At 40.9% G+C, this 21,188-nt stretch overlaps 1 protein-coding gene across 15 annotated transcripts in view; it reads right to left on the bottom strand.

Moving 5' to 3' along the window:
- LOC126959365 (uncharacterized) overlaps window positions 1-21,188 on the bottom strand; it is a 138,524-nt gene that overhangs the window by 91,530 nt on the left and 25,806 nt on the right. For 12 of the 15 annotated variants that reach the window (XR_007727500.1, XR_007727496.1, XR_007727495.1 and 9 more), the window contains exons 2-5: window positions 9,953-10,107; window positions 8,018-8,109; window positions 4,697-4,830; window positions 2,220-2,377 (exon numbers count right to left, since the gene is read on the bottom strand). Coding sequence is in view for 9 of the 15 variants with exons in the window: in XM_050798295.1 (XP_050654252.1) it covers window positions 2,285-2,377; window positions 4,697-4,830; window positions 8,018-8,109; window positions 9,953-10,107 (474 nt within the window). In the remaining 6 variants the exon portion in view is untranslated. Of the gene's footprint in view, window positions 1-2,219; window positions 2,378-4,696; window positions 4,831-7,408; window positions 7,649-8,017; window positions 8,110-8,228; window positions 9,350-9,952; window positions 10,108-21,188 lie in introns of those variants that run through there. The other 3 variants (XR_007727499.1, XR_007727498.1, XR_007727497.1) reach the window with 3 other exon arrangements.

The raw sequence follows: 21,188 nt of genomic DNA, 5'->3' as shown, positions 1-21,188 counted from the left end.
CTTTGGGAGACTGAGGCGGTCGGATCACCCGAGGTCAGGAGTTCGAGACTAGCCTGACCAACGTGGTGAAACCTCATCTCTACTAAAAATACAAAAGAGGCAGGAGAATTGCTTGAACCCAGGAGGCAGAGGTTGCAGTGAGCTGAGATCGAACCACTGCACTCCAGCCTAGGCAACAAGAGTAAAACTCCATCTTGAAGAAGAAGAAGAAGAGGAAGAAGAAGGAGGAAGAGGAGGAGGAGGGGGAGGAGAAGGAGAGGAGGAAAACAGAAGGGTTTTTACAGGAGCAGTAACAGAGTACTGGTTTCATGGTTATAAATAATGAGAGGTGAAATCTACTGAATCCTCACTTATGTGACAGAAAATGTGCTGTGAGCTTTAAGAATCATTACATCATTTAACCTTATTGTTGTGCCTGTCTTACAGAGGAGGGAACTGAGGCATAGGGTGTTTAAATAATTTGCCCAAATCACATACCCAACAAGTGTCAGGGCGGGGCATTGGAACTCAGTATTCTTTAACACCAGAGCTCAAATTTCTCCCACAAATTGCACTTCTCCCATAAATATTGACACATCCACAATAGTCACTGTGCAACCATGAAAATTATAATCTAGGAGGACATATGATGACTCAGAAAAAAACGATGATGTATTTTTCAGTGAACAAAGTCTGTGCCTGTTATTCTGCACAGGTATTGTTAGATGAAAATATCAGAATCCCATAGACACTGCTCCATTAAAGACGAATATGAGGTAAGGATGCAAGGCTATTCCACAAAATTCCCTGCAGGGATCAGTGCCAGGATACAAGGAGTCTCTGCCCCTAGATCTCTGCCATCTCTTCCTCTGCTTCTTACTATCTCCTCTACTCATCTCTTGCAAACCACCTTCTCCACTACAGCTTTAGCTTTCAAGGTACAAATTCTAATCCCCTGTTGATACGGTTTGGCTGTGTCCCCACCCAAATCTCACCTTCAATTGTAATAATCCCCATGTGTCAAGGGAGGGGCCAGGTGGAGATAATTAAATCATGGGAACAGTCTCCCCCATACTGTTCTCCTGATAGTGAATAAGTCTCATGAGTTCTATGGTTTTATAAAGGGGGCTTCCCCTGCACAAACTCTCTTACCTGCTGCCGTGTAAGACATACCTTTGCTTCCCCTTTACCTTCTGCCATGACTGTGAGGCCTCCCCAGCCATATGGAACTGTGAGTCCATTAAACCTCTTTCCTTGACAGATTACCCAGTCTCGGGTATGTCTTTATTAGCAGCATGAGAATAGACTAATGCATATGCCAATGTGCTATTATAGCACCAATCCTGCATACAATCTAATTCAATCCCAGGGAAAGAGCAGGGACTAGTCCAGCTGGGCCAGATGTCCATGCCTGTTCCAATCAGCTGGGACCAGGGAATAGAGTTCTGTAGAACTGGTTCAGTAAAATAGGAAGTAGCTTGGAGGAAAGCACTGACCATCTAAGTGGTAAGGCAAATTTTTGGATATAAAAACCATAATTAGAAAGAAAAACGATGAGAAAGGCCCACATTAAGTTGTTAACAACGTTTCTGTCTACAGTGGTTTTTTTTTTTTTTCTTATTTTTGCTTGTCTGCGTGTTCTAAATTTTCTAAAGTGGACATATATCACTTTATACTAAGAGGATAAAAGAGATCTAACCTACATGGGGATTAAAAATGAATATCCCTCGGCCAAGCACAGTGGCTCATGCCTGCAATCCTAGCATATTGGGAGGCCAAGGCAGGCATCCACTTGAGGCCAGAAGTTTGAGACCAGCTTGGCCAATGTAGCTAAAAATATTTGTATTTTTAGTAGAAAAAATACAAAATTTTTAGAGTTTAGTAGAATAATACAAGAATTTTTTGTAGAAAAAAATTTAGTAGAAAAATACAAAAATTTTCTACTAAAAATACAAAAATTTTCTACTAAAAATGCAAAAATTAGCTGGGTGTCATGGCACAAGCCTGTAATCCCAGCTACTCAGGAGGCTGAGGCACAAGGATCACTTGAACCTGGGAGGCAGAGTTTGCAATGAGGCGAGATTGCACCACTGCACTCCGATTGGGGCAACAGAGCAAAACTCCGTCTCAAAACAAAACAAAACAAAACAGAAACAAAGAATGAGTGCTATTAGGAGACTAAAGGCCCAAATCAAGATTAAAGGTAATTTCAGTGATGATGGAATATAGTAAATGCTTACCAAAGAAAGGTTAGCAGTTGAACAGCAAACCCCACCTCAAAGCCCTTGGATTGGAGCAAGCTTCATCATGAAGATCTCAAAGCTGTATCTGGTGGAGATGTCGGGCATTGTGGCACCAGGGCCCACCGTCCCATTACACTGTGCTGGACAACTGGCTCCTGGGATAAGACAAGTCAGAGCAGAGAAGGGCGTGAGTCACGTGGAACATAAGATAGGATTTGAGGAGGTAAGAGACAGTGGCCATAAAGACAGTGGCCATAAAGAAGGAAAACAAGATGAAAATGTATATTTCAAGTAGTTGACTGAGGAATGAGACAAGGGCAGAGACAAGTTCACTGGTCTGAAAAATGGCAACGGAGTAGCAAGTAAGCAGGGAAGGAGAAGGGGAGTTGAATCTTTTTCTTTTTCTTTTTTAATTTCTTGCTCTGTCACCAGGCCGGAGTGCAGTGGTGCGATCTCAGCTCACTGCAACCTCTGCCTCCTGGATTCAAGCGATTCTCCTGCCTCAGCCTCCCGAGTAGCTGGGATTACAGGTGCCCATGACCACACCCAGCTAAATTTTTGTATTTTTAGTAGCAACCGGATTTCACCGTGTTAGCCAGGATGGTCTTGAATCTCCTGACCTTGTGATTCTCTCTCCTCGGCCTCCCAAAGTACCGGGATTACAGGCGTGAGCCACCGTGCCCGGTCCAAATCTTTTTCATGCACAGAAAGGATAAAGTCACAGCAGAAGAACAAAAAAGGGAAGGTTTTTGGACCATTGCAGAATGATGAAATTGAAATAAAGGACAGTTGGTCATACCAAGGCAGGGCAGAGGAGGATAAATAAATCATTGAGCACAGTCATAGGAGTTTGAATAAGACAAGTAAGCACTCCCACTCCACAGTGAGGGAACCTCAGCCACTGCTGTCCTATTTTCCTTCAAAGCTCTCCAAATGATCAGTAGCCACAGGCCTTCCCAAGTACACTGTGCCTGTGACGTATACGAATGCGAGGGTTCATCTTGTATCCACTTGGTACACGTTCTTCTATCACCTCACTCACCTGGTGAATGGGTATTTATTTTATTACTTTTCACAGAATACTTAATTAACTTTGATAGCTCCAACAAGATTGGAGATTGGAAGCTCCTGGAGATCAAGAGGCTGAGAGTAGCTGACACCATGATTGGACACTTTAGCAGTTTTAAGACATGTCCACGAGTTCTTTAACACTCCTCACATCCAGAGGAGGTATCTAAATGCCCTGCCCTTGAATCTGAGCTGACCTTAGCGATTGGTGCACAATAGAAAAGGTGACTTGGTAGGTCAAAAATGATCATTCGGGCCAGGTGCAGTGGCTCATGCCTGTAATGACAGCACTTTGGGAGGCCAAGGTGGGCAGATCATTTGAGGTCAGGAGTGTGAGACCAACCTGGGCAACATGTTGAAACCCCATATCTACTAAGAATACAAAAATTAGCCAGGCATGGTGGCGGGCACCTGTAATCCCAGCTACTCCAGAGGTTGAGGCAAGAGAATCGCTTGAACCTGGGAGGTGGAGGTTGCAGTGAGCTGAAATCACGCCACTGCACTCCAGCCTGGGCAACAGAGTGAGACTCCATCTCAAGAAAAAAAAAGGATCATTCAGCCTCAACCTTACTCTCTTGGGACACTCATCTTTGGAGTCCTGAGTGGCCACGTAAGAAGTGCAAGGATGAGATGCTGTGAGGAAGTTCGGATTACGTGGAGTGACCCCGTGCAGGGGTTCTAACTGACAGCCCCAGCTGAGCTATTGCAGCCATGGCCAGCATCAACCAGCAGACACGTGAGTGAGGCAGCCTCAGTGATGACTCCAGCCTTGGCCACCAGCAGACCTCATCCTTATCTTCAAGAAAGACTGTGTGGGAACCACCCAGCTGATCCCCGTCAACACTCAAAACAATGACAGATCATCATAACTTGATTATTGTGGTTTTAAGTTAATAAATTTCAGGTGGATCTGTCATGCAGAAATAGATAACTGGATTAGATAGAGTTGGTTCTCAATACGTATCTATTAAATTTCAACCAATAGCAGAAAAGAGAAGGCAACATTGTCTCTTGATTTTTTTCTCCCTTTTTGTCTAACTCCCTGCTATTTTGTTCCTTGGTCAGTCTCTCCTTATATCCTCTCTCTCTCTCTCTCACTTTTTTTTTCTCTCTCTCTCCGCAAATTCATAATTCTCCCCTTTTTTTGTGGCCATGGAAGCTGGAGAAAACAGAACTGCCATCCGGATAGCCAGGGCTCTCTCTCTATATCTATAAAAGGCCTCTGTTTTCTCTCTTTTGGCATAAGGAAACTTAATTCCTTTGTTTTTAACTGCTCCCATTTCTCTGTTCTGTACTGACTTTATTCCTCCTTCCTGAATGATCTTTGAGTCTTCTGTGTACTTTTTAGGTTGTAAAACAAAGAACAAGACACCCTACCCCAGTGATGATCTTGGCTATAACATTACCCTCATCTGGAAAGCGCTGTTATTTTTGGCCACCTTCGGATCTTCATGTAGCTGTTCCACCCCTCTGCTGCAGGAGCTCCAACTCACTTCCCCAGGCAGTCCAGGGGGTCTGCAGACAGCAGCTGCATCAGGACCTTGAGTGGGAAGACAGCAAGCCGGGTGGTCAGAAGAATCTCTGTGAGGATGCGGCTTCAAATGAAGCAGTGTAGGCGGGAATGCATGAACCCTGCGGCCTGGAGGCTGCCTGGCTCGCCTGGAGTGACTCATAGAATGGTCGCTGAGCAGCTGATAAAGTATGGAGGCTGAGGGAGACCCAGAAACTGGACCGGAAATCTTCCCCCACCCCCAATGTGAAAGGACATCTGTTCCAGCTGCATTGCCCCTCAGAGGTAGCCTGACCACCGCCTGAGGGTGTTGCCCTGGGGCAAGTCTAGGTGGGCACACATCGACCGGTTCACACCCTTGGTCAAACACACAGCATCGTGCATGAGCACAGAGCTGCTTGGCAGAAAGAGGAGGAAGCCAGCCCCCAGGAATGGCAAACACGTTGTGAAAAGGACCACGGGCAGGGTTGGCCGGGTGAACTAGCAGCAGGCCAGGCAATATCATCTCAGGTCAAGGAGAAAGCTCCATGGCCAAAAATAGCCACCCTTCCCAGTTGCCACAGTGTCTAAAATTATACCATTGGAGATTTATTCCTTTGCGCACCTCACCTTTGCTGGGGGCGGGTCCGGGGAGGACCCATGAAATGTCTTCACATTAAGGTGCACAAGGCCTGGCAGCTCCACAGAGTTCTTTGGGGGTGGGAAAGGAGGGCGGTGTTGAAAGGGCAGAACAAGGCAGAGGAAGTGCTCGGAAGGCACAGCATTGGGCAGCTTCTCCTATTTCAGAGTTTTACCCTGAAGGAGCCTAGCTGGCAGCTACCTCATAAAACTGAGGCCTAAGCAATTTGCCAGTGAATTTGAACCATGCATGTAAACAATTCTAATAATTTATTCCTTGAAATGTTTCCTGTAATACATTATTATGCAGAGCTGCACATGCCTGTACTTCAAATTGCCTAAAAGGGGGGCGGGGGGGGAACCATACATTAAGGGACAATTAAAAAGAATAACAAGAGGCAACATGAGGAAACAGTGTATGCATATGCCAGTCAGGCTGGAACACAGAGGCTGCTGAAGGCAGCCAGGCAGCCCATTGCAACCAAAGGCTCGGTTTCTGGGGGAAGATTCCCTCGGAAATTCAGGCAAGGACTGTCTTTATAGGTAGAAGTTTGGATAACCTGACCCCAGAAGATTAAGCAGTAAACAAAATAAAAGCAAACAATCACTATTCGAAAGTCACATCCAGTCCACTGCATCAATACACAACAGCTCCATTGTCAAAGTTCGGAAGACGTAGATAAGAATTTCAGAAAGGTAAGTCCATCCTGCTTAAGCCACCTCTGAGACAGAAAGCTAAGTCTCATGGATGCCCTGGTGGGCTTTAGGCAGGGGCAGGGATAAAATAGGGAATGGAACATGAGGAAGGGAGATAGGGAAGAATGAAAGAGCAGAGCCTGACAGTGGGAACAGCTGGTTCCCTCAAGAATAACCACACCTCTACACCATTTGGCAGTTTAAAAAGAACTTCCACATTAACTTTGCCTTCAAACCTCCAAGTCCTGTGAAAGAAGGAAGTTTACTCTCATTTTTATAAAGGAGGGTTCTTTGGATTAGAGCAATTAGGTAACTTGCCCAAGGCCGCACAGCTGGCAAGCTGGGGACCATGGTCAGGTCTTGAAACCCAGTCTAACTAACTACAGCCCCTGCTTTGTTTATTCCCACAGTGTTGGGAGTTACAGAACACAGGGATTCAAGAAATGATCCTCCTGAATCTACTGAATAAATTCCTGGTGATTTTAGTAACTAAGGCTTTCCTTCTCAACCTTAATTCATTTATGCACTCAATAAATAATGATTGAGCCTCAAAAACTACTGGGCATTGTTCCAGAGCTGGAGTTCACCTTCATGGAGATTTCACATAGGGGGCTCCTTGACGGCTGATGGCAACTGTCCCCTTTTCAGAGAGCCACTCCCTGACTGTGCAATGCAAATTGGCTCCAGCCACTCTTTCAGTCTTCCCATAATACTTATTACCATCTGAAACCATGTGGTTCATAGATTTATTCACTACACTACTGCTTATCTCCTTCTCTAGAAAAGTAAGTCCTTCAGAAAAATGACCCAGTCTTATTTGAAGCTGACTCCAACATTAGAACAGTTCCTGTACATAATAGATGCTCAATAAATATTTGCCCAATAAATGACATTGAATACCAAGGAAAGCTTTTTACCAGTGCCTATTATGTTCACAAAATTGTGTGAGACTACTTACGTAAATCATTTCATTTAATCAAGATTATATATGCCAAAACAGGAAATATATGAGGAAAATAGGGTTTTAATATTAGTGAAGAAACTGCTTGGAAGAAATAAGGGTCAATTTGAAATGTTTCTATACTGTGCCACTTAATGCAACAACAAGGGCTATTTTGTGACATTAAAAGGCAACAAATTTAAAACCAAGAAAAGGAAATACTTTTTAAAGCAGCGTATAATCTACCTGTGGAATTCAGTGCCGTAGGATATTATTGAGGCAAATAGTCTAGCAAGATTCAAGAAAGGATTAGACATTTATATGAATAGGAATAATATTGGCAGTTATACTAACTGGGTTAAAAAGTTACAAGGCATGTCCGTCCTGGGCTCCAGGGCATAGCTGTTCACCAGCTGGAGTGAGGAAGGAATGTCCCCCTGGGATGGAGCATTGCAGAACTGGCCAGATGCACAATGGCTCGTATTTTTGCCATCTTCTGTAACACAGGCAGGGACCACTGCCAAGGGGAAGTTTCTAGAGTAGATGGACCAATGACCTCTAAACGTGGTGTTTCTGTCTTCTCCTTGAACAGTCCTGAATAGGAGATGGAGGTTGCATGTAAAGTCTTTTGGGATTCGTACCTGAGAATTTTTCAGTTTCAGAAAACAGTAATGGTAAAGACAACTTCCCTCTTCCTAAGGACGAAAATATTACATGGAATGAAATCATGCCCTGCCTGTAATCTTATTAGCAGCACAGCCAATAGTGCCAGGAGGCTGCCTGAGTGCCTCCAAACTTCAATGCATCGGAGTCCTTGTAGAATCTCATACAAGGACATCATCTACCCATGTTTTACATCCATCTATCACTGTGCCTTATGCATACGTGCTTAACACAGGTGTTTAACGAAAATGCATTTCTGCAGATGTGAAAAAAAAGCCTCTCATAATGCCGTCCACTCACCGAGCGAAGCTTCTCTCTTTATTACAGAGTCAATCACACTGCCAGGCACAACCTTTGATTCTTGGTGATGTATGCCATGCATTTTTTTCATTCTAACATGAAAAATCCAAAAGGTAGTTGTTAGCTATGTAACGAAATACAAGTGTTCACAAAGGTGTGGTATCATATTAATGAAAACATCAAAACTAAATTATGCATTATACTTGCTTACTTTATCAACCTCAGTTTTCCAGGTGTAGGCAACACTCTGAAGAAACTGTATTTAAATTATTAGAGATACAGGCCAGGTGTGGTGGCTTATGCCTGGAATCCCAGCACTTTGAGAGGCCCAGGCAGGTGAACCACTTGAGGTCAGGAATTCAAGATGACCAGCCTGGCCAATATAGTGAAATCTCCGTCTCTACTAAAAATAGAAAAATTAGCCAGGCATGATGGTGTGCGCCTGTAGTCCCAGATACTCGGGAGGCTGAGGAAGGAGAATGGCTTGATCCTGGGAGGCAGAAGTTGCAGTGAGCCAAGATCACGACACTACACTCCAGCCAGGGTGACAGAGTGAGACTGTCTCCAAAAAAAAAAAAAAAATTATTAGAGAAAGACTTCCCCCAAACTGAGGTATAAAGAACATTCTGCAAGCCAAAACAGAAAGAAAAATTTTAGTTTAAATCTTAAACCAGCAATATATCTGAAATTTTCAAAGTTTCCTGAAAAAAGAAGATTAAATTAAAATATATAAAGCAAAATGTTGTATAAATGTTAATATATGTGTTTTTCTGGAGAGAGAGAAAGAGAAACCATAGATTCCATTAATATCTTCAGCTATGTTCTCACACAATGTAAGTTAAGAAAGTTAAGAAAGACTAATCTAGGTCCCAGTCCAAAAGAAAATTCTCACCTAAGTCTGGACAAAGTCCTTTGCAACTACATGTAAGACTAGTTCCCTTGAAGTTTCCTTAAATTAGCGGAATAATATCAATTAGATTCTCTTGGTCGAAAATTATTCATATAGGGCTTAATTCCCATCCAGAGGGGGAAAAAAAACTTAAAACATTTAAGTGTCGAAGGCTACCTGTTATTTCATTAACTGGTTGCAAATAAGTTTTTTTAGGTTTGGCCATTTTCTCAGTCTATGCTTTCCTAGTTATTTTTTCATGTGGTTATTGTAAGAGAAGAGCTTATCTGATTTTTGTTTGTTAGTGTGGGTTTTTTTTTTTTTTTTTTGGTTGTTAATGTTTGTTTTTTACTTATAACCATATATTATGAGGAATGATAAGGTGTTATAAATTAATAGTACAAGCTCTGTAATCAATTAGGATGGGTTGAAATCTCACACCAGGCTCCTCCCCAGGCCTCTCTTTTATAATCTGTAAAATGGAGATATAATAATATTTACCACACAAAGTCTGTGTACAAAATAAATGAGACAATGCCTATAAAACATGTGGCATTGTGCTTGTCATATATTAAGTGGATGATAAATATTACCTAATAGTATGTATATTTTGCCTATGTATTTATAAGCATTAAGAGTGCATATCCTGTTTCCTTATTATCACATAGTTATCTTGCATTTTTATGGGCCCTTGATACACACTGCAAATGAATTTCCAAAAGGGTTTTGCTAATATATCCTATCATAGCAATATGACAGTGTCAGTTTTACTATTCCTTGGTTAAAAATGGGAATTACTATCAACCAGGAATAAAAGAAAAAGACCAAAAAAAAAAAAAAAAGTGGGGAAAGAAAGGAAGGCAAGAAAGAAAAGATAACTTAAAAATTTTTTTAATGTGTACATGTAAGCTTTTGTGTTTCTATATCTAGGAAAAGAAATCTGTGAATGGTCAAATTTCCATTTGACATCAGCCAGTTTCTTTCCAGAGACTTTCTCAAGGTGTTGTACTTCATCTTTCAAAACGCCTCATCCTACAGTCACACACCTTGTAGTTTTCCGGCTGAGTGGACTCACAGAAGGGAACCGTGGTTTCCTGGTTCTCTGCCAGATGTCCAGTGGTCCCATGAAGGCCAGAGATTCAACTGCCTGCCACCCTTGTGAAGATGTTGCATACAAGACGATTCCCAGAGGAACTGGGACCTGGTGAGGCCAATATACAAATATTTTCTTGTAAGGTAGGATAATGCAGAATGAAACAGCCCGCATCTGACCACAAGTCATGGGAGGTGTAACCCAAGGAGGCTTATCACCTGAGCTCTGAAAGGGATAATCTGAGAGGAACAGTTGGTTTGTGCAGCTTTTCAAGAGACTTAAATAATACCTGGTTTTGTGGGAAGAGAAAGAAGAAAAGAAAAGAAAGAAAAAGACCAGGCATGGTGGCTCACGCCTGTAATCCCAGCACTTTGGGAGGCCAAGGCAAGCAGATCACTCCTGACCAGGAGTTCAAGATCAGCCTGGCCAACATGGTGAAATCCCATCTCTACTAAAAATACAAAAAATTAGCTGGGCGTGGTGGCAGGTGCCTGTAATCCCAGCTACTTGAGAGGATGAGGCAGGAGAATTACTTTAAATGGGGAGGTGGAGGTTGTGGTGAGCCGAGATCATGCCACTGCACTCCAGTCTGGACAACAGAGCAAGACCCTGTCTCAAAAAAAAGAAAAAAAAGGAGAAAAAGAAAAAGAAAGCAAGAAAACACTTTAGTTGTGGGTACTGGATTTACTGCATGTCAAAGTGGGGAGATTGACAGTGTTGACTTGGAAATATTCTAATTCTAGGCAGCCAAATGGAGGCTTTTCCTCACCCCCTCCACACCAACATCTGGTAGGCCCCCTCTTTCTTTTAAAACAGTTCCTGAGGAGGCCCAAAATTCATCTGATGTCTGTATGATTACTGTTCCAATAAGAAAACTGTGACCTCCCTGTTTTTTTGTTTTGTTTTGTTTTTTGAGATGGAGTCTACCTCTGTTGCCCACGCTGGAGTTCAGTGGCATGATCTCGGCTCACTGCAACCTCCGCCTCTTGGGTTCAGGCAATTCTCCTGCCTCAGCCTCCCGAGTAGCTGGGACTACAGGCATGCTCCACCACCAAGCCTGGCTAATTTTTTTATTTTAAGTAGAGATGGAGTTTCACCACGTTGGCCAGGATGGTCTCGATCTCTTGACCTCATGATCCACCTGCCTCAGCCTCCCAAAGCCTTCCTGCTTATTCACACAAATCCCCAGATGAGAACTCTCTTCCAGGTGGACATGATTTATAGGGCTGATTCAACAGCTTCTCCTACCTTAGTTACCATGAAGGACTCACATTAAAATGCTTAGAAAAGATTAGAGTTGGGCTCTTTTGACATTTGCTCGTGGTGTGGATTATCAGCTATAGTACTGAATCTGGTGCTGGCTAAAGAGGTTGAGAGGATTTGCACTCCAAGATAGGACCACTGGCATGACCTTTTTCCTTGGCTCTGTGGTCAAGCCACCCACTGCCCCACTTACTACCTGAGTGACACCTCTCTAGACCTCTGCCGCCTAATCCAGTACAGGCAGATAGTCACACCTGCCTTGCAGAGTTATTGTGAGGGAAGCACCAGCTTCTGGTACATGGGAGATTTTATTTATACATGAACATATATATGCGTGCATACACATAGATGTGTACTTCAGTTTTTGAAAATCATCTCCATCTTTATAGCTCACAAGGTGATTTTTGAAAAGTCAATCAAGAAGAGAAGAAAAAAACCATTTTCCTCTCCAACAAGAAAAAGCAATTAAACGTCAAATATTAACTGTTCCGGGGAGTGAATTTTTTTAATGGGTTAAAGGCTTGGCCATTATAGACCTCCAATATGTAATTTCTAAGAAAGGACCAGGTAATATTTTTTTTTAAATTAAGTGGAAGACAAAATGCTGGAACCAGTGAATCCATTCAGAAAGCACTTTTTTATCCATTTTCAGTAGCTTCCCAATTGCATCATGCCTTTTAAGAGGCCCAATTTGTTTAACAGCATTTTATTTTAAACCTTTACTTGTGAAAAGCATTGATTTATGATAGGGCTGATTAAAGCAATGGTGTCTTAAGCAATAATGATTTCAATTATAGGACTTTCACCAGCGTGCATTATTCTGATTTGCTCTCCATTCTTGCCACATTTTTATACACAAAGGAAAGTGTAGAGATAGGTGATGTAATTTTGAAAAGTCCCTGGACAAATTTAATATCAGAAAGGAACATATAGACAGATGGACTGATGTACCTTTTTTGATTATGTGAATGTATTGTATTTTAATATGCTCTGATAAACTCTTCAACAGCTCCCTGATGAGCTCCTACTTGGTATCATTAGGGTTATTTAGTGCTTGGATTCGGCTCAATTCCCACTGGAGCCACACTGAGGTTGTAGAAATGTTCACACTACAGATTCACGCCAAGCCTAGCACTTAGAGTCTTCTCTTTTTGTGAAGCTGGAGAAAACAATTAAGCTCACACTTAGATCTTTAACTTGTTCAAAGCCAACACCATAGAAAGGCATACTAGGCTCACGTGGTGGCTCACGCCTGTAATCCCAGCACTTTGGGAGGCCAAGACAGGTAGATCACTTGAGGTCTAGAGTTCGAGACAAGCCTGGCCAACACAGTGAAACCCTGTCTCTACTAAAAATACAAAAGTTAGGCAGATGTGGTGGTGGGCACCTGTAATACCAGCTACTCGGGAGGTTGAGGCGTGAAAATCACTTGAACCCGGGAGATGGAGGTTGCAGTGAGCTCATGCCCCTGCATGTAGAGACACGGCGAAACCCTGTCTCTACAACAAATACAAAAATCAGATGGGGATGGTGGTGCTAGTTCCAGTTACACAGGAGGCTGAGGTGGAAGCTTGAGCCTCAGGACATAGAATCCGCAGTGAACTATGATCTCACCACTGCACCCTAGCCTGAGCGACAGAGTGAGACACTGTCTCAAAAAAAAAAGGAAAAAAGAAAAAATGTGAAGTCAGCCTGGAGTCATATGCCACAGAATTCAGTGTATCCATCTAAATCTAATTCAGAATGCAACCTAACGTGGTGGGGCGGGGTGGGGGGGCCAGTGCAGGGGGCAATCTATCACATTTATTAATAATGGCAACCTGTGAAGAAGCCCTTCCTAATGGGGGCTGCTATTCCTAATAGTCACTATGCACAGCTGTTGACCAAACAGTGCCACAACTTCAGAATTTAGAAATTCATATTGTTATGCAAAGTTGAAGGTTCTTGATTTTAAAGGGTGGATAAACACTGGCCCAATTCAGCCTGCAGGCTGCCTGCGCAATGCTCACTAGTTGTTGTACAACTGGCCAATCAAGTTATTGAACAAGATAGGCCCAAAACAGCACCATGCTCTACAAGAACCATTTTAAAAATTATCAAAGTATTTCAGTTCATCTACTGTGCAAACATTTAGTGGGAATCTATTATGTGGTAAGAACCATGAGTGGAGTACTGGGAACGAAAAAAAAGAGTAATATCAATTAGCCCTCAAGGCGATGACAGTCTATCACTTACATATATGAACTAGGAAAGATTTTGGGTTAAAAAACTAAGGAGAAATTCAGTCTAACATTGAGTCCCAATCCATCATGTTTATTTTTAGTTAAGAACCTCCTTTGTTACCCTTTAGGTAAATTAGTTTGCCCCTATGCTCTGCTTTAAAGCATCATTTTAATTTCAGAGCTATGTCCTGTGAATACCAAAGTCCATGTAGGATATATTCCTCTTAAAATCCCCAACAGCAATTGGAAGGGAAAATTCCAATCACCCCTTGATAGAATTTTTCTCCATCAAATCAACTTTACAGATTTCTTAATTAGGCACTGATACTAACTGAGCCCTCGCATGATTTAAATCTAGCTTTTAATCTCAGCTATTCTATGCTGCTATAGTTTTTATGAGAACTGACCAGCAAATGCTTTATGCTTTAATCTCTCTGGAAAATCACCTTAATAATTTCTTAAACATTTTTTGGGGGAATAGAAGTTCCAAGATGCAAATGAAGGCATTGAGGTCCAGCTAGTAGAATTTGTGGTTTAGCACTTGAAAAATTATGTGCCAAATTGCTTTACAGAAGAAAATCAGATCAAAGTTAAGATTCTGTTCAAACTTTGTCATTATTTCTCAGACTCCCTTTTTAAATGCCTTAAACGTGCCTCCATTGAAATGTATATGAACTTTTTCCCTCTTCCTTTCAATATGTTGTTGCCATTCTTTTCCTTCTCTGATGGCATTGCCTGAAGAAAAAGCTCTCACACATCACCACTGTAGGCAGGATATGGAAACAGCCAAAACAGGTGGTGCACTGTGCTAAGAATCGGCCTTGAATTGATTTAAACACAGCATTTGATACATTCTCTACCTTAATAAGAGGCAATTACAGGAGACCTCATTTCCTTCGTTGCATGAAAGTCCCAGCCAAACTTGAGTGTACAGTTCCCCTTTCCTTCCTCTTCTTCTCAGCCCATCCCCATGAAGTTCTTCCCAGAGAGCATTAAATCATAGGTAATGTGCTCTACCTGCTCTGGACACTGGATTTTGTAAAGCATTGGAAACTTTTTATTTGCTTTACAGGGATGACCATTCTCCTAAGGTCATTGACTTTCTTAATTAGAAGACTTTGGGGCTGAGCACAGTGGCTCACGCTTGTAATCCCAGCACTTTAGGAGGCCAAGGCGGGTGGATCACGAGGTCAGGAGTTCAAGACCAGCCTGGCCAAGATGGTGAAATCCTGTCTCTACTAAAAATACAAAAATTAACTGGGTGTGGTGGTGGACACCTGTAATCCCAGTTACTCGGGAGGCTGAGGCTTGAACCCGGGAGGCGGGGGTTGTGGTGAGCCAAGATGGCACCACTGCACTCCAGCCTGGGTGACAGAGTGAGACTCCATCTCAAAAAAAAAAAAAAGAAGAAGCAACTACTTTGACAATTCTCCTCCAAACCCTTTATGTGACAAGTAAAGGAGAAAAGAATGGGAGAAATGAAGTGACCTGCCCAGAGTCACACAGCCAGGTCCTGTGACTTCGTGGTCTAGCCCTCTCTCCACCTCCTCTCTCTGCCATCGAAGGAGTAACAGTTCTCAAATTGGAGTTTTATGTAGGCCTCACAATCAACATTAACTTATTATAAAACTACAAATGGGCCCTTGTTTTATGCCAAGTGCCATGCCCATCTTCAGAGACTCAATAATGAACCAGAAGCATTCTAATTCTGATCCAATCCTGACCTGCTAATGACTCTTCCTCACTGAACTGCTTAACAGAATCACTCCTGGCTGAACATCACACAGAGTGTAAATGTGGAGAGGAAACAGAACTTTCATCTCAACTCCTCCTCATTTTACAAAAGAGAACACTGAGGCCCCCAGAGGTCTTAAGAGTGAGTTCATGTTAGAGGTAGGCCTAGAACCCACAGTGCTGACCACCCAGTGAAACTCTTTTCACTTCAGTACATTCATCTAATTCAGAATGCATCTATCATGGGGCCCATTCTATCACATTTATTATACAAATGTCCTTTGTCATCTTTCAGGTAAGTTTGTTTCTCCCTATGGTCTGCTTTGAAGCTCCATTTTAACTTGAGAACTAGTTCTTTAACTGTCAACATCTACATAAGATACATTCACATTAAAATCTCCAACAGCAATAGGATGATGGTCCCTGGGACCCAGAGGTTAGGCACCTATGCGATGGAACTACAATGATTAACAATGTGCCCAGCAATAGCACACACTCATACCTCTGAAAGATTCAGGGCTGATCTGAGGAAGTGGTATCATAAGCTGTGGTCAACAGAAATACTATGATGAGTGTTTGGAGTGTCCTCATACTAATGTAATGTTTGGACTCAAAACAGATATACTTAAAATACTAGCTACAGGTTATATATTTTTTCAATGATCTTGCAATTCAATCATGTTGGATAATTTCAGCTGAAACTACAGATGGAAACTGGACCTGTTAAAGAGGGAGTTAGATCTTCTATTTTTTTTTTAAATGTGATCTTCCAGTAAGCGGCCTCTGGACATAACTACAGAAAATTAACACAATAAGTAAAGCATTATAGAACAGCTATTAACTGATTATGATAATAAAAACCAAATGGGGGCCTTAATTCTGCCCCTCTGGGAAAGCAGGACAGATAAAATAAACAACAGGAGAAAAAAAAGCATGGAATAAAGGATAATTGATTTTAAACAATAACACAGATACCTCCCATTATGTTTCAAAAAAATACAGATCTCTATCTTCATTTGGGGAATGATAGGGGTAAATTCTCATTTCACCTCATTAAGACTTAAGTTTGATACTAATAGGGGTGCTTTCCAGGCTAACAAATTGGAAAAATTAAGGGGTGCTGACAAGGAGGTTCTTAAATGCCAGGCACATGGCTATAATGACTAAATTTACTGTTTTACCAAAATTAGGAGCCCTTCCGGTCTCCCTCAGAGGAAGACAGAATCTAAACATTCACAGTTCTTGTTCCATCAGGGTGGGACAGGAAGTAGGATCCAATGAAGTCAGCAGTCAAGGCAAAGGCCAACCTTGACAGAAGAGAAAAGAGAAGACAGGGTTTCCACTACCTTGGGCAGAGGCTGGGGAACCCTTTAATGGCACCCCAAGTACAGTAATGCCTGTTGGCTAAATCCTAAACTTCTTGAGCATGTTTGGGGTTAGTTCTATGTAGAAATTCATACTAAAGTCTTCATTTGTTATCTAAAACATGGCCCATGTTCCTGCCTTCAAACCTGGCCAGAACCTAACAGCTTCTCTTTTAAGTGCCTGCTTTGGTGCCAAGTGTCCAACTAGATGCTTTCCAGGAGTTGTCTCTGATTTTTACATTATCCTTGCAGGGGAAAGATGCTCAATTTAGAGTTGAGAACATGGAAAATCAAGGTGATATACAGATGTGTTTGAGGTCTCACGGTTTTTAAGCCGTGGCTCATCCCAAAGGCCACCTCTACTTGGAGAGGTTCACCATTCCACCTCTCCACATGTAACCAAACACTCTTGCTAAACATTGCTGTTTTTCCCCCTCAGTCTATTTTCACATATTGTTCTAACCAGTCTAACCCATGGAACCAATTCTTTTTGCATGGCACATGCAAAATCCAAGTTATTTTTACTTTTCCCTGGCAGAAAGCCAGCATAATTCAAATGAAATAACCGTTTCTATGTGAGAAAAAAGTTTAGCATTTCCTAAAATGGAAAAATAAAAACTCATATGCAAGACACTAACTTTTAAGGTGGCAGAAAATAGTGAGGTAGTTTCTTATGATTTGCTAAATAAATCAAGGGTGATTCCAATTTTTATTGTTTTGGTCCAAGAATTGAAGGAGAGTTCTCCTACAGTGAACCATGGGTGTTATGACTCAAAAAGAAGCCATCAGTAGATAAGTAATGAGGCTGTATGTATAGAGACAGAACATTCTTGTATACAAAAAGGGTAAGACTTATTCAGCACTGAGCAGGGAGGACTGGGACCCATACATTGGGACTAGGGTACAGAAGGTTCAGGAGTGGAGACTGAAAGTTGAAGTCAAAAAAGCATTTAAGGGCAAGAGCTTATCAAAAATACAGTGTATTTGTAGCAGTGAAATATTAAAAGCGTTCCTAATGAAGAATCTTTTAAATAATTTGGAAGTTCTAATCCTTTGCAATAAGACAGGAAAAATAAAGAAATTACATAATTTTGGGAAAGGAACAGAATGATCATTATTTGCAGATAATAATGTTATCTACCTAGATGATTCAAGAGAATCAAATTGACAAATTATTTGAATAAGAAACCAGTAAAGTGGCAAATATGAAATAAAAGTGCTTAAAATGCTTAAAAAAAATGTTGCTCAGCGAAGTCATGAAAATGAATAGGGAAATTGCATGCACAATAGCACTGAATAAATGTGAGATTGTATTGAGAAACTACCTGATGGAACTACAACTTTACAGAAGTTCATATGAAAAGATTGATGAGAAGGCATGGTTTATTTCCACATGAGAAAACCCAGTTTTAAAAAGACCTTTAATCCACACACATTAATCTATAAATTGTACTCTCGCTCTCTCTTTTTTGTTTTTTTTTTTTTTAATCAGAATCTTTCTCTGTTGCCCAGGCTGAAGTGCAGTGACTATATCATGGTTCACTGAAGCCTTAAACTCCTAGTCTCAAGTGATCCTCCCACTTCAGTCTTCCAAAGAGCTGGGATTATAGGTGTAAGCCACCGTGCTTGACTTAAATTGTATTTTCTAACATTTAAATTTGAAACTTGATGCATTCTTATGGAATAACTAATAAGAAAGCATCATCCAGAATACCACTCTTAAAGAGGGAGAGCTTACTTTACTAGACATAAAAACATATTCTTAAATTACAATAATAAAAAGGGAGAATTTTGACAAAAATGATGGAGACAAAAAGATAATAAAATAAACATGAAAACACAGAAACAGGCCCAAGAGCATACATTTGGATCAATAAGGAAAATAAATTTTATTAAATAGATTCTTATTACCATGACCAAAAAAAAATTCCAGATAAATAAGAGATTTAAATGTTTCTATAAATAAAAGAAGCCACAAAAGCACTAGTAGAAAATATTGGTTAATACTGATTTTACTCCGGGGATGGGCAAAGCCTTTTAAAACATAAAGCAGAAGGAAGAATAAAGGAAAATATTTAGTACTTAAATTCATCAACATATCCATTAACAATTAAAAACCAAATGACAAAATGGAGAAAATGTTTGCAATATATGATAGTGAGAGAGTTAATAAACTTAATGTGCAAAGAACTTTTATAATTTAATAGAAAATTAATGAAAATTTCCTTGGAACTACAGGGCAAATGTTAAATAAACAAATATTTTAAAAAGCATGCAAAATCACCTACATAGAAAACAAGACAAAGAGTCAAGAAATGTAAAGAAAGTTAGCATCACAAATAATCAACATAATACAAAACACAATGAGATGCTATGTTTCTTATCTTTTGGGGGGAAGTGTTAATGATGGTTCCTGAAATCTGTATTTGTTCGCATGCACCCTGAGTGAGAATATAAATCAGCAACTTTGGAGGGCAACTCTACAAAATGTAGCCAAAAGTAAAATAACAAAACAGAAAAAAGGCTTTGACCCACGATTTTCACATATAATAATTTATCCAGAGAAAATGAAGATATACAGGAAGATTTTATAAAGGCAACAAGTTACAAATGGTATCAATGTCTAACTAGAGGTTAGAGGAATGAATGAATTACAGCCGCTACAGATAAGGAAATGCAATGCTGGCACTGAAATCATATTTTGGAGGCTGGGCACAGTGGCTCACACCTGTAAACTTAGCACTTTGGGAAGCTGAGGTGGGTGGACCTCTTGAGCTCAGGAGTTCGAGGCCAGCCCAGACAATATGGCAAACCCCATCTCTACAAAACAAACAAACAAACAAAATTAGCTTGGTGTGGTGGCACAGGCCTGTAGTCCCAGCTACTTGGGGGAGCTGAAGTGGGAAGATCGCTTGAGCCTGGGAGGTTGAGACTGTAGTGAGCCCAGATCACACCACAGCACTCCAGCCTGGGTGACAGAGTGAGACCCTGTCTCAAGAAGAAGGAAAGAAGGAAAGAAGAAAGAAAGAGAGAGAGAGAGAGAGAGAGAGAGAGAGAGAGAGAGAGAGAGAGAGAAAGAAAGAAAGAAAGAAAGAAAGAAAGAAAGAAAGAAAGAAAGAAAGAAAGAAAGAAAGAAAGAAAAAAGAAAAAGAAAAGAAAGGAAGGAAAGGAAGGAAGAAGGAAGGAAGGAAGGAAGGAAGGAAGGAAGGAAGGAAGGAAGGAAGGAATAAATAAATTATGTTTTGGAATAGTTTTTTAACAAAATGAACAAATATTTACTATGACTTATCAAATGGGAAAAGCAGCCTGCAAAATAGTACACTACAGCAGGGTCTGCACTGTAGTTTCCAAACACACAAATGCATATGTGCAAAAAAAATAGAGGAAAAAGATTAGAAAATGTCTATCAAAGTGTTCACAATGATTATATTTAAATGGTGAGATCAGAGGCAATTTTTATTTACTTCTTCATGCTTTCCTCTAATTACCAAATGTCTTACAATGGCCATGAATGGTCACTCTTAACCACTGTACCTCTTTGCAACTAAAATTCAATATTTTCTTGTGTTTGTTTCAGTCCTACTTTGCCAGAAATGTGCAGGCGTCAGGTGGACTGCCTGGAGAAGATGCTGCAGGAGAAAGTGAACCTGGACCGTGAGGCCTCTTGAGCTCGTGAGTCTATGCCTTCATCTTGTTCTGGCTTTGTATTTTCTTTTTTATCTGTTCTCAGAAAGTTTGCAGCTTCCAACACCATTTTATTTGCTCCTCCTGTGAGTGACAGACCAGAGTGTCCCAAGAATACTTAATGTATTTTGTGTCAGGGGCCTGTGGGTCAGTAAGGTTATTAATAAACATCGCCTCTTGCTCTAATTTAGGTCCCTCCTCTCCTTCATGCCTCTCCTCCTGCCCTGCTTTTCCTTTCGCTTCCCTTTCTGTCTGACCCTTTTCCCCTTCTCCCTGATATAAAGCATTCAGCCTTCATTTTAGCTCAACTTCTGGCACTTTTCCCATGACATTTTTTTGACGTTGGGTGGTGGTGTTACATTTTCATGGGGAATTTCATTCCGGAGGAAATGCTTACTGTCCTAAATCAATTTGATGCAGGCTAATATGATGCTATGATCTGACAGGCATGGGAGGGTGAAAGGATCACTAAAATCGAGGCAAAATGTGGATGAGGAGGGAGAACACCTTGTTTTTAAAACAAATTCCTGTTTGACAAGATTCACTGACCACAAAACTACCCAGAACTTGAGAGGCCAGTATCATCAACCCTACATAAAAAGAAGTGACGTTTGAAGGCAGAAGGACATATTTGAATTTTGGTATTTCTTATTATCTTTAATAAGACAAAAAGAATTTAACAAATTTATCATGTATATTTGGATATATGTATATCAATTTTATGTTCTATTTAGAGTTTGACCACCTCATCTTATACTTAGATAAGCCTTGTTTTATTCTTGCTGATTGTATTACACAAATGGAAGTGGCTACATTGCCATCTTCACTACCAAATTCTCAGACACACACTCTCTAAAGTCCCTGAATATTGTCCAAATTCTGTTCAATTTTTTTTTTACCTTCTAACCTTTTCTAAGTGCAA

This window comes from Macaca thibetana, chromosome 7 (genome assembly GCF_024542745.1).
Source record: "Macaca thibetana thibetana isolate TM-01 chromosome 7, ASM2454274v1, whole genome shotgun sequence".
Taxonomy (NCBI): domain Eukaryota; kingdom Metazoa; phylum Chordata; class Mammalia; order Primates; family Cercopithecidae; genus Macaca; species Macaca thibetana.
This window is presented reverse-complemented; position numbering and strand designations above follow the sequence as displayed.